General features: G+C 37.1%; 1 protein-coding gene across 2 annotated transcripts in view; it reads left to right on the plus strand.

The window, feature by feature from the left end:
* adam12b (ADAM metallopeptidase domain 12b) overlaps positions 1-12,432 on the plus strand; it is a 96,866-nt gene that overhangs the window by 19,474 nt on the left and 64,960 nt on the right. For both annotated transcript variants that reach the window (XM_059520569.1, XM_059520570.1), the window contains exons 2-3: positions 758-864; positions 4,986-5,059. In XM_059520569.1, coding sequence (XP_059376552.1) covers positions 758-864; positions 4,986-5,059 — 181 coding nt within the window. The remainder of the gene's footprint in view (positions 1-757; positions 865-4,985; positions 5,060-12,432) is intronic.

Below are 12,432 nucleotides of genomic sequence, written 5' to 3' on the forward strand. Positions count from 1 at the left end.
CTGTTTAGCCATCAGTCTGCATTATCTCAAATTATGTTTTAAATAATCGTATTTAACAGAAGAATTCCTGGTGAACCATATTATCAATGATTCTTATACCTTTGTCTTTTTGTCTTATTTTGTCACTTTTTAATTTTTGCTCCAAATCAAAGATTTTAATATTATGTTTTGCCTTGTAGCTGGTTGATTTGGTCCGCGGCTTGAAATATTTTAGAGAAGATGTTTTCAAATCCCTGTAGGAAAAACACTTCCGGAACCAAGGCTGCTTTTTTCTACTTCAAAATTTCGCTTTTAATTCACTGTGTTAGTTGGAGTTTCATTGTAATTACTTGTGAAATTCAGTAGTGATTTGGGATAAGACAATAATGGAATGCTCAATAATGGAATTATTGGAACTATGGAACCTGCATAGTACATCTTTAAACTTGCTGGAAGACCAGCATCCTAAAATCCCATTAGAAATCCAGAGGGAACCCATAACTTAAATACTGCTCCTTTTCCAAGTTTCAGGATTAAAAATGTAATGAGTTAAAGATTTAAAGTTAATTTATCTCTGCATTTGTTCATGCTGATCCTAATTTACAACAGCAACGCTTACTGATGTCTTCAGCTTACAATTCCACTTTTAACTGTTGGTCATTTGAACTTCTTGCCTCCAACACACACACAGAAATAGAAAGAGCTCAGCTGCATCACATATTGTGTCTCTGGTACCCACTGCAACACTAATGGGAACATTTTTTGTTGCTTGTCGCAGGGAGGCAACTAAAAAGTGTGCTCAACAAACTGGAACACTACCACACCATGGTACCACTATTGCTGGAAGGAAGAGAGCAGCGACCAATCAGCTGGCTTCACTCCAGGGTAAGAAAGAACACCGTATATTGTTGCTGCACCATTTTTCACATATTGTCCTAAACCTCTAGAAAGTAATTTACCCTTCCATCATGATGTCTTGTTGCTTGTGTTTATTTATGTTATTTTTGGTTTTGAATAGCACTGAGTTGTGTACGTTCTTTTCAGATGGATAATATATTGAGTCCAGTGCAAGTTCACTTCAGTTCAAAATGGTATAACATTAGACTACGGTACAAATTAGTTCACAATGTATGACTCACATAGTCAGTATCATTATTGAGCCACAGCCTTTTAGCTCTAAAAGGGTCATTTGTGAAAATAAGTGAAAGGCTTAGACTGCCAAATGCCACCAGAGGCACAGAGGCTGAGTGATGAGGTGATGAATCTTGAAAACTGTTTTGGAGTACATTAGATTGGATTAACTGCCTGAAGCCGTGGCGACATTGTCGCAAAAAGTCACAGGGCCTTCGTCATTAAGGCTTAATTGATTCCAGTCTCTGGTGAGTTACTTTGGAGAGTTGCTCGAGCTCCAGTGATTCACGAGTTCACGCTAGATATAATTAGCTGAAGTATGATAATGCGTATTTGGCGTGCGGTCCGGAGAAGGGCTCCGAGCTCGGGAATGGCACGAACCTAGAGTACCCCCCTCCCTGTATAAGTGTGAAATGAACTGGATGTGAGGAGATGGGGTGGAGGAGGGATGCTGATAAACCGTCAATGGATAAAGGTGAGTCAGCTGTATTTGTACTGTGGTGTTGATTAACTTGATAGTGCTCCACCGGTGTTTGATTAGGCTAAGTATCTGACGCGCTCCTCCCGAACCTTGTTAATAAAACATCATGTATTACAGTCAAACGTCTTCCATAGCTCAGAGCAATGTCTATGGCTGGCACATGGCACTTAGAGGCCATTTCAGTGCCCATTTTGCTGTGAATTCATTTGTGCTCTGAGGATTAGGCAACGGAAACTCGACCCCCAGAGCTTTTTATACCTGTCTGAAATGTCGAGAATGTTTTTAATGCATTCTTAGGAAAAAGTTTTGTATGTCATGAAAATGCAGTGCTTAGGGAAAGGTTGGCTTTGCTTTGCTTTCCAAGGAAATTTTGATTAAACATATGCAGGTGGAGATTGAGGTTGTGGTGAGGGTAGCGTATTTCAGGCAGGAAATTCCGCTCTGAATAAAAGACCCATCGGTCTGCGCCATGAGTGGCCTGACTGATGGCCCAAAGCCATATCACTCCAGCTGGAGTAAGGGAGGAAGATATGCTCTATCAGCTGTTTAACAAGAAAAAGTAAATGGTCATTCTGTTATAATAAAGTGAAAGTTAAACAGTTGTTCAGAAATGTTTCAGGATCCGTATCCAAATATTACTTTTTTGAACCCTATGAAGCCTTTTGTGTCATATTTGAGGCACAAATTTCTAAGGCCTAATTATAGTATTAGATTAGATTATGTGAAAAGCTGTGTTTGGAAATAGTGAGCAATTCTAGAATGTTGAAAAATTACTGAATGACAAAAACTGGAAAAGTTTGTGTTCACACTTGGGTAAAAAAAATATCTTTCAATGACCATGAAAAGCTTGAGTTTTTTTTAGGCCACATTTCCACTGTTTTTGACCCATTTAATTTGATTGTAAAGTAATAAGAGTTGCGTTATTTAAAAATATTAATAAACATTAAACATAAAATTTTCATAAACGTATAACACAAAATAAGAAAAAATATTTGCAATAATAATGCATAAAATAATAATCAAGTGTTTTTCGTAAAGTATAATAATTTTATTGTATAGTACATCAGTAAAATTACAATTTATTTCTTAACTTCTTCATTCTCACTATGAAAAAAGTTTAATTTACAAGCACAAAACCACAAAAATACTTTTTGTAAGTAATTTCAAATTAAAATATAAATCAAAAGAATAATGTAACGTTAGTACTTAAATCAGCATACAGCATATTTAAGCAAACACATATTTGAACATAAACACAGAAATCTCATCTCTTCCGCTAAAATGGCTTAACTTATTTTTTGACATCATATCATGCTTCATCTTCTCATCAAATCTTCTGACCAATCTAATTTTCCTTAGAATCAGAAGCACTCCACTTTTCAAGCGCCAACGCCGGCATCAGCCAATCAGAGCAGCTTATGCAAATATCCTGGTGCAGATGCTAGCCAATCGCATTCATGCAACACCAGAAAACTGTACAGTGAATGTACAGTGAATGGCTTGTAGTGCACAGTGTAGGTGATAGGAAACGATTCAGACAGTGTAAATATGCTTTAGATTAGTGCAAATGAGGTGTGGTTTCACATTGTTTCACGCGAACCGCGTCAGCGCACATCTGGACTTTGTCTCCAGTCCAGAGACGCGATCGCACAGAGCGGATCACATGCGCAAGTCGGCATAAATTAAAAAACTTTTACAACTACACAGCCTCAGCATGATTATGACCACTATTTTGTTAAACTAAGAGTTTCATATTGAATCTAGGGGATAATCTATTAGACTGTGGTTGTCAAATGCGACTTTACCGAGCTCAATGTCTCTGGCCAGAGCAGACATAATCAGAACACCATTGCCTATTTTTTAAAAGGGGGCGGGGCTGCTCAATATGTCCCAACCTCTCTTCCTGTTTCAGTTGAAATTACGTAACACACATAGAATAACGATGGTTGTTTCAAGCACTTCAGCAGACCTTAAAGGGTTGGTCCACCCAAAAATGAAAATTATGTCATTAATAACTCACCCTCTTGTCATTCCAAACCAGTAAGACCTCCATTTATCTTCGGAACAGAGTTTAAGATATTTTAGATTATACCGAAAGCTCTCAGTCCCTCCATTGAAACTGTGTGTACGGTCTACTGTCCATGTCCAGAAAGGTAAGAAAAACATCATCAAAGTAGTCCATGTGACATCAGAGGGTCAGTTAGAATATTTTGAAGCATCGAAAATACATTTTGGTCAAAAAATAGCAAAAACTACAACTTTATTCAGCATTGTCTTCTCTTCCGTGTCTGTTGTGAGAGAGTTCAAAACAAAGCAGAACTGAATCGTTTTAAACGGTTTGCGTCTCCAATACACTTTAATCCACAAATGACTTAAGCTGTTAACTTTTTTAATGTGGCTAACACTCCCTCTGAGTTCAAACAAACCAATATCCCGGAGTAATTCATTTACTCAAACAGTACACTGACTGAACTGCTGTGAAGAGAGAACTGAAGATGAACACTGAGCCAGATAATGACTCGTTCATGAGTCAAGAACCGTTTCTGTCAGACACGTCCGATTCGAGAACCGATGAACTGATGATACTGCACATGTGTGATTCAGCGTGAAACAGACCGACACACAGAGCGTCTGAACTGAACCGATTCTTTTGGTGATTGATTCTGAACTGATTCTGTGCTAGTGTTATGAGTGTGGGTAAACCGAAGGCTTGAATCAAGGGCCAATCATCGCCAATGACGCCATTACGTCGAGCGCAAAAGAAACGGTGAACCGTTTTCTTCAACCGGTTTATTGAGTCGAACTGTCCGTAAGAACTACTGGTGAACCGGAAAACCAACCGAACCGGTTCTTGACTCGTGAACGAGTCATTATCTGGCTCGGCTCTGTGTTCATCTTCAGTTCTCTCTTCACAGCAGTTCAGTCAGTGTAACATAATTTTCATTTTTGGGTGAACTAACGCTTTAACTGTGCAGTTGAACATTAGGCTGTGAAAACGCACCATACAGTACATTGTCTAGGCAAACAAAAGAAATATAAAACATTCACACTGACAGAACACTGTGAACAGGATCCACTTACTTCAACATTTCTGGCCTTGCTGCTAGCTGGTTTTTTGTTATTTCTCGTGAAGCAGTTTGTTTAAATAATATTTGTGTGCGGAGTTCAGTTTATATTCCCAATGTCTTTGAATGAGTCGAACGAATAAAGATGCAGTGGCTGTACATGAACACATCAGCCTTGGGCCCGTGTGAAGGTCAAAGGTGTGAAGGCTGTGTGTACTATATGTGTATGTGTATGTGTGTTTCAGTGAGGAAGGTGCAGGGTTTAGAGAAAATTGGTTGAAATAGGAAAACAGGACATGAAGTGATTGTTTTGTTTTTCATTTATTTAGACGCCTCCTGCTTCGCTGCGCATCCTGATCCAAGCAGAAGGCCAACAGCTGATTTTATCTGTGGAAAAGAACCAGTAAGTCTCTCTCACAACACTCCTGACTCTCAAATATCCACACACGATCAGACACACAGAGTTTTTACAAAACCACATGATCTAGCTCTAGCAGGGTCACTGAATTCAGATCCTGTCTCAACAAAACAAAGCACATTGAAGTAACATAAGGGGATGGTTCACCCAAAAATTTTGTCATCATTTACTTATATCATTTACATCACTTAGAAGAATGTTAATATAGTGCATACGTCGTATAAATCATTTTCCGGATACTTTCATGGTGCTTTTGTGTCGTTTGTGAAGCTTAAAAGTGCCAGTTCATATTCATTGGAACAGCATGGAAAAGAGCAGGCAGCACAGGCTTTTTTTGTAGCATTACTGACCAACACGCACACAGTTAGTGTCACCATGATGTAAGACTTCCTTATGTGGATAAAAAATATATTTAATATTGCAAAACATAAAAAATGGGCTAATGCAGTAAACAGCTAATGTAGTAGGGGGCACTCAAGCAAAGTGAAACTCAACAGTTTGAGACATTAAGCAGCTGAAAACATAAATGTCTAGGTTTTTTTTCTCTCCCTTTAACTTATTCCGTCTTTTACCAAGGTTATGCACTATTCAGAATAAAACTGAACAGAATAGTTTGAGAACAGTTAAGCAGAATTATGAATCATATACACTCTTAAGAGTATGTGAAATTGTAACATATGGATCTTAAAGATACAATGTGTGTGTGTGTGTGTGTGTGTGTGTGTGTGTGTGTGTGTGTGTGTGTGTGTGTGTGTGTGTGTATATATACTTATGCATATACAGTAGATATTATTAACATATCTATACATTTACTGTGGAAATTTGAAATACGCTATAAAATATCTTCATATATCTAGAGGATATTGCTTAATAGGTAACACATGTGGCACTAATATAGGGCAATGTATGTCATATATTACATTACTGTATGGGAAAGAACATAGAAATAGAAACAGACAGTCAGAAGAAAAGAGCCGATGAGCCAACAATGAAACTCCTGGGACGTCTGATACACACTGACCTTCTCTGTACATTAAGCTGAGTTCAACTTTTTCCCACAGCAAAAACACAACAAACAAAAAAACTTCACTCATCCAGATATATAAAAGCCCAACCCAGAGGACAGACACTCATTTCTCTAGATGGACCATGAAGCTTTGTGTGTACATCATCAAAGTAATCATAACAATCAAGACACTACCATACAAACATATCTGCATGGTTTTTGAAATCCAGTGCAACTCGGTGTTTAATATGAGCCTTTTTACAAAGAAGTGTCAGATCTTGAAAGCTTTCCTACACATGCAACGTGATTCACTGCATATTAATGACAGATGAACAAGTGGCAAGTCCTTGACAAATAAAACAGCCAGCGTGTATCTTTTTAAGCCACGATAAAACTGAGGCTCTCATTTATTCACTCGACAATGCATTTGATGAATGAGCTTTGATAGTTCCCATCTTTCTCTGGATTTCATCTAACCTCATCCTGACCTCATTTATGATTAATTCATTTGATAATCGTTGTTTTACTCTATGGATTTCTCCTCCCTGTATTCTCTACCACATATCAGCTATATAACACAAACCAAACAAAAGCCTTGAACTCTGTTTAACTCATAACGAACAGGAAAGCACTGCCACCTTTGATTGCTCATCCAAAGGATTTCCAAATCAAATGGCTTAGGGCTGTGTGCAATGGTGACTGAGGCTTCAGAGCTGACTGTCATAGACTTGAAGAGAACGCTGTAATGCTGATAGACTCTAATCAGCAGCTGCCCAGTGATGCTGCAGCTTTGCTTCACTTAATTTGCTGAATTCTCTTAAGGGCCATGTTCATCTCAAGACTGAGTGAAAACACTTACCATAAAGTCTGTAACAAAAAGTGAGAGCATGTGTATGATGTTTTAAAGCCTCCTTAAACAAGATCATTTAGCATGACTGGGAAATTAACTTTAAGCTCTAGCAAGCTATTCAAAATTAAAAAGAAGTTTGAGCTATTCCTTTTAAAAAGTAGTACTATAAGTTATTAAACATAACTTGGTACATTATACACCGAAAATCTTCTTAAAATCTACTAGATTTTTTTTTTTCGCCAAAACCATGTTTAGCATTACATCACTTGCTCACCATTGGATCCTCTGCAGTAATGGGTGCCGTCAGAATGAGAGTCCATACAGCTGATAAAAACTTTTTGTAGAAGAGACATATGCACAGATCAAGCACTGTTTACAAGTGAAACAGTTCTAAACAAATATGGTTTTGATGTAAGAAGACAACAGGGGATGGACTTTTTTTCTGGATGAAGTGTCATTATGGATAGTAATTAAAATTATGGTTTAAAGTTCAAATGCTTTAATCATATTATAAAAATATTTCTTATAAACACTCACATTTTTCACATTACAAGACATTATTTAATTACCTGGATTTGTATGAAGCACTGTTATGTGCTCTCTTTTTTTTGGCTGCACCCATTCACTGCAGAGGATCCACTGGTGAGCAAGTGACGTAATGCTACATTTCTCCAAATCTGCTCTGGAGCAACAAGCTCATCTGAGGAAGCAACAACATCTTGGATGGCCTGTGGGTGAGTTTGCAGTGCAATATGTGTACCTCTTCTGGATTTTGAATGATGGACACCTGCTTACTGAAGGCTTGAAGTGAGATACACCAAATACAACTGATAAAATTGGTGGCTTTGCAGTCAGTCCACGTTCCATTGTGCTTCTATTTGATGAATGAATGGCTTGTGTCTTCTCCCAGTCCACATTTTTCACCGTTCCCCATCAGTACAAATATTACAAATGTCTCTATCAATGAAATGCCGAACAGCAGTATTTAACAACTAAAAGATGTACAGTACAATGCTCCACAGTGACTGGAAAAACTATTACTGTGTGACATGAAGGGATGAATTCAATTTTGGAGCCGGTTCATTGAAATGCACCGTCCGAAACAAACTAATTCGCTAAAATTAATTGGACTTCCCAGCGGTACTTGAGAGAGAGCGAGACACACTTTCTGAGAGAGTATGTTTGATTATTGCCGCTGTTTGCTCTGTTGTAAGGCTGCGTGAGCAATATATGACATAAAACAACAACAATGTAATGCTTGTAAAAATAGCTTGTTACTGGAAAAACTGCACTATTTTGATTAGCTACTGTCACACTACTGAAATTTTTTTTTTAGCTTTTAGCATCCCTACTTTCAGTTCTTTCAGTGTCAGTATCAGTTTTTTTTCATTTGTAAGTGTTTTGCCTCTTTTAGACTGTAAATCTTGATAATGACGTTAGAGTCAACATCCCTGACACAGAATTGATCAAAGTCCACAGGACGCTGAATGAAGGAAGATTGTAGGAAGATTTAGAGCTTATTCTGGTCGACACAAACAGCTGTTACTGAGGAAGAGAGAGACAGAGCGTGTGCCATTGAAAGGCTTCCTTTTATTCAGCCAAACAGGAAGGAGCTTAGCCAAGCTCACAAAACATGTCATTACTGTCAGTGGACGAATTGTAAAAATGTTTCTTTCTTTTTTTCGGCAAGGCAGGGGGCAGGTGTTATTAAATGAACTATTATTTATAAGCTTTTATCATTCTGCTGCCTGAAATGAAGGAATATTGGTAAATATTTTGCTACATGTGTTTTTTGCTGGTAGTGCTGGCACCTTGTCTGGTTTAGACCCGTCATGGATACAGTAAATAATGGTGACATTAAAACTGCCAGTAGGTGGCAGCAAGTCCATGTTTTAATAAGTGATTTATTGAATCATTCAAACCAATCGTTCATTCAAAATGGCTGATTCAATTAGAAACAAAACAAGTGAGTCCATCCCTGTGTCTCATTGTGCCTACTTGTACTACGCCCTTAAGTATGTACTCTTTTGGTGAAGAAAAAGTACAAATTTTTGAGTTTGTAGTAGAATAGTACTCAAGCTTTGGGACATACTATCACGTCTTTAAAGGACCGCTCTGTCACACTTGTTACACACACTCTGTCACTGTAAACTGGCCTGTCAATCATCTTGTCACAGTTAACCTCCATATTTCATTGAATTTAACTTCCTGCCATGCTGGAGAAAAAAGAGGTAGCTTGTTGATCTGCCAGTCGCGTTTCTTTCATGCTGAGAACTCTGCTCATTTTTTCTGCATAATGATGCATTTAAAAGTTGGGTGTTTATAAAAGTTCACATTGTTTTTTTCTAGTTTTATTACACGTTTTATAACACGTTTTATTTGTGTTTGTAGTTCTGGACCAAATCCTTCAACAAAGCGCAATGGATAGTGTGCAATTTAAGCCATTAGAGTGTGCACAGATCCACACTTTAAAAATCGACCAGAAATAATAGACCATCCAGGGACTTTTGGCATACTCTTTTCAACATACTATGCTTTAGAACACACTTATTCTAATCTTGCATACTATTTAGGATGGATAGTATGAACGTTGAGATACAGGGCATCTGAATGGACTGTTGAATCACTGGCTCACTCGATTCGTTCACAATCTGATTCATTCAAGGAATGCAACACCGTGTTGCTGTGCACTGTTGTATAAAATTAATAACAGATGCTGAAATTCAGAAAAGTACATTGCTTGTGCAATGAATGTAAAAACAAAAACTCATATATGGGTATTTTTTTCTTTCATTGCTTGAATTATAAGGTTATTCTAACTGTATTCTAATAGGCTTCATCGCGCAGTAAATACTTTTGGACTCTCGACGTGTTTTTGTTTGGTTTTTGCAAAGTAGGTGACTCGATAATGTCAGCTCTACTATCGTCTCTCAATCCCTCACAGTCACACATACAGCACAATAACATAAGGTCGGGGAATGTCTTTAAATTATAATCAAGGAAAAATCATACTTTTTCTATTGTCTTCTTTTTTTTTTTTTTTTTTTTTTTTTATTTCTTTTTATCAGAACAAGGTACATTGAAAGTATTCCGTGACAAACACTATTAAAGGCTTTGCTTTTTCAAAATTTTCACCAACAGATTCCCATCCCAACACAACACCCCAGATACTAGGAAAAAAAAAAAAAAAAAAAAAATATATATATATATATATATATATATATAAAAAAAAAAAAAAAAAAAAAAGAAAAAAAAAAAAGAAAGAGTAAAATAAAGAAAGGAGAGGAGGGGGGTCCTCAAATTACTTTAAAGACTGAGGAGTATATTCTTCTCAAAATAGTTTATTAAAGGGTCCCATGTTTTGTAAAATGTTCTGGTTGAACCCCTGAGAAAATATTTAATTTTTTCAGTTTTTAGAAACATCATTAGATCACTAAGCCATGATGACATATTAGGTGGATTGTGTGATTTCCACTCTAGGAGAATTCTTCTTCTAGCTATTAATGTGGCAAAAGCCAGGGCATTCTCTTTATTTTTATCTATTTGGAAGTCGTCACCTCTGACTCCAAACAGAGCCATTATTGGGTTAGGGTGAATTTTTATTTTAAAAGCTGAGTATAAAACCTCAAAGACTGAAAACCAAAATTGTCTCAGTTTAGGACATGACCAAAACATATGGGTTAGATCTCCCTTCGATGCCTTGCAGCGGTCACACGTTTCATCTATATTTGGGTACAGTTTAGCCAATTTTGTTTTACTGTAATGAATACGGTAGAGAACTTTCATCTGAATCAGATTGAGTCTTGCACAAGATGAAGTCCCATTTACTCGATCAACAGCTCTATCCCAGGTGTCTTTAGATATGTCTATTCCTAACTCTCCTATCCATTCTGTTTTGATCTTTTCTATTGATACATTTTGGAACGACATGATCAGGTTATAAATTTTTGAAATAAATCCCTTAAGGTGTGAAGGGACCCTCAGAACTAAATCTAAACGTGACTCAGAGGGTAATTGTGGAAACACAGAGCAGTGGGCTTGGATAAAGTGACGAACCTGAAGAAATCGAAAAAAATCTGAGTTTTGAAGGCTAAATTTTTTAACAAGATCATTGTAACTAGCAAAAGTATTATCAATAAAAAAGTCACTACATTTAACTAGGCCTAGGTGTTGCCATTGCTTGAAAGTAGAGTCTAGCTTGGCAGCCGGGAAAAGATGATTATTACATATGGGGTTTTCCAAGAGAAAATCTGTGAGTTGAAATGCTTGTCTGAATTGGTTATATATTTTGAGAGTCGAAATTACAACTGGACTTGAGGAAAACTGCGATGGTGAGAATGGTGACTTCATTGTAATTAGCACGGCAAGTGATGTTGACTGGCATGTTTTAGCTTCCGCTGCACACCAGTCCGTATGTGGAGACTGAAACCAATAAATGACTTTTTGTAAATTTGCTGCCCAATAGTAATGTAACAAATTCGGGAGAGCCAATCCTCCATCTTTTTTTGGTCTCTCAAGAAGCTCTCTACGTATTCTTGGTTTTTTGCCACCCCAAATAAAGGAAGACAGCAACCTATTAGTTGACTGAAAAAAGGACTTTGGCAGAAAAATTGGAAGACTCTGAAACAAATACAATAATCTGGGTAACACATTCATTTTAACACAATTGATTTTACCAGCTAGAGACAAATATATAACACTCCATCGTTGGAAGTCAGATTCAAGTTTTTTAAGTATGAGACTGTAATTTGCTTTAAACAGACCAGTGTATGAACGAGTAATATTAATTCCTAAGTATTTAAATCCTGATTTTGATATGCAAAAGGGCAAGTCTGTATCCATAATCTGATCTGCCATATGGTTTATAGGGAAGCATATACTTTTAGAAAAATTTAGTTTATAACCTGAAAAGAACCCGAAGTCTTTAAATATTTTCACAATCTGAGAGGCACATGACAGCGGGTTAGTTATAAATAATAATAAATCGTCAGCATATAAAGAAACTTTATACTCGACATTCATTCTTTTAATACCACAAATAGACTGTGAGGTTCTGAGTACTGATGATAGTGGCTCTATAGCCAAAATAAATAGCAAAGGGCTAAGGGGACAACCTTGCCGTGTACCTCTAGACAGAGAGAAATATTGTGAGCATATTTTATTTGTGATTACGGCTGCCTTTGGTTGATGATAAAGCAGGCGAATCCAGGAAGTGAATTTTGAGCCGAATCCAAATTTGTCTAACACAGCAAATAGATAGTTCCACTCAACTCTATCAAATGCTTTCTCTGCGTCCAGAGAAATAATCACTTCAGGACTACTCTCCGACGCAGAGGAATGCACAACATTAAGAAGTTTACGAATATTAATGAAGGAGTGGCGCCCCTTAATGAAGCCCGTCTGGTCTTGTGAAATAACATCTGGAATTATATGCTCTACTCTAGAGGCTAATACTTTAGATAAAATTTTTACATCTACATTTAATAAGGAAATCGGTCTATA

This window comes from Carassius carassius, chromosome 32 (assembly GCF_963082965.1).
Source record: "Carassius carassius chromosome 32, fCarCar2.1, whole genome shotgun sequence".
NCBI lineage: Eukaryota > Metazoa > Chordata > Actinopteri > Cypriniformes > Cyprinidae > Carassius > Carassius carassius.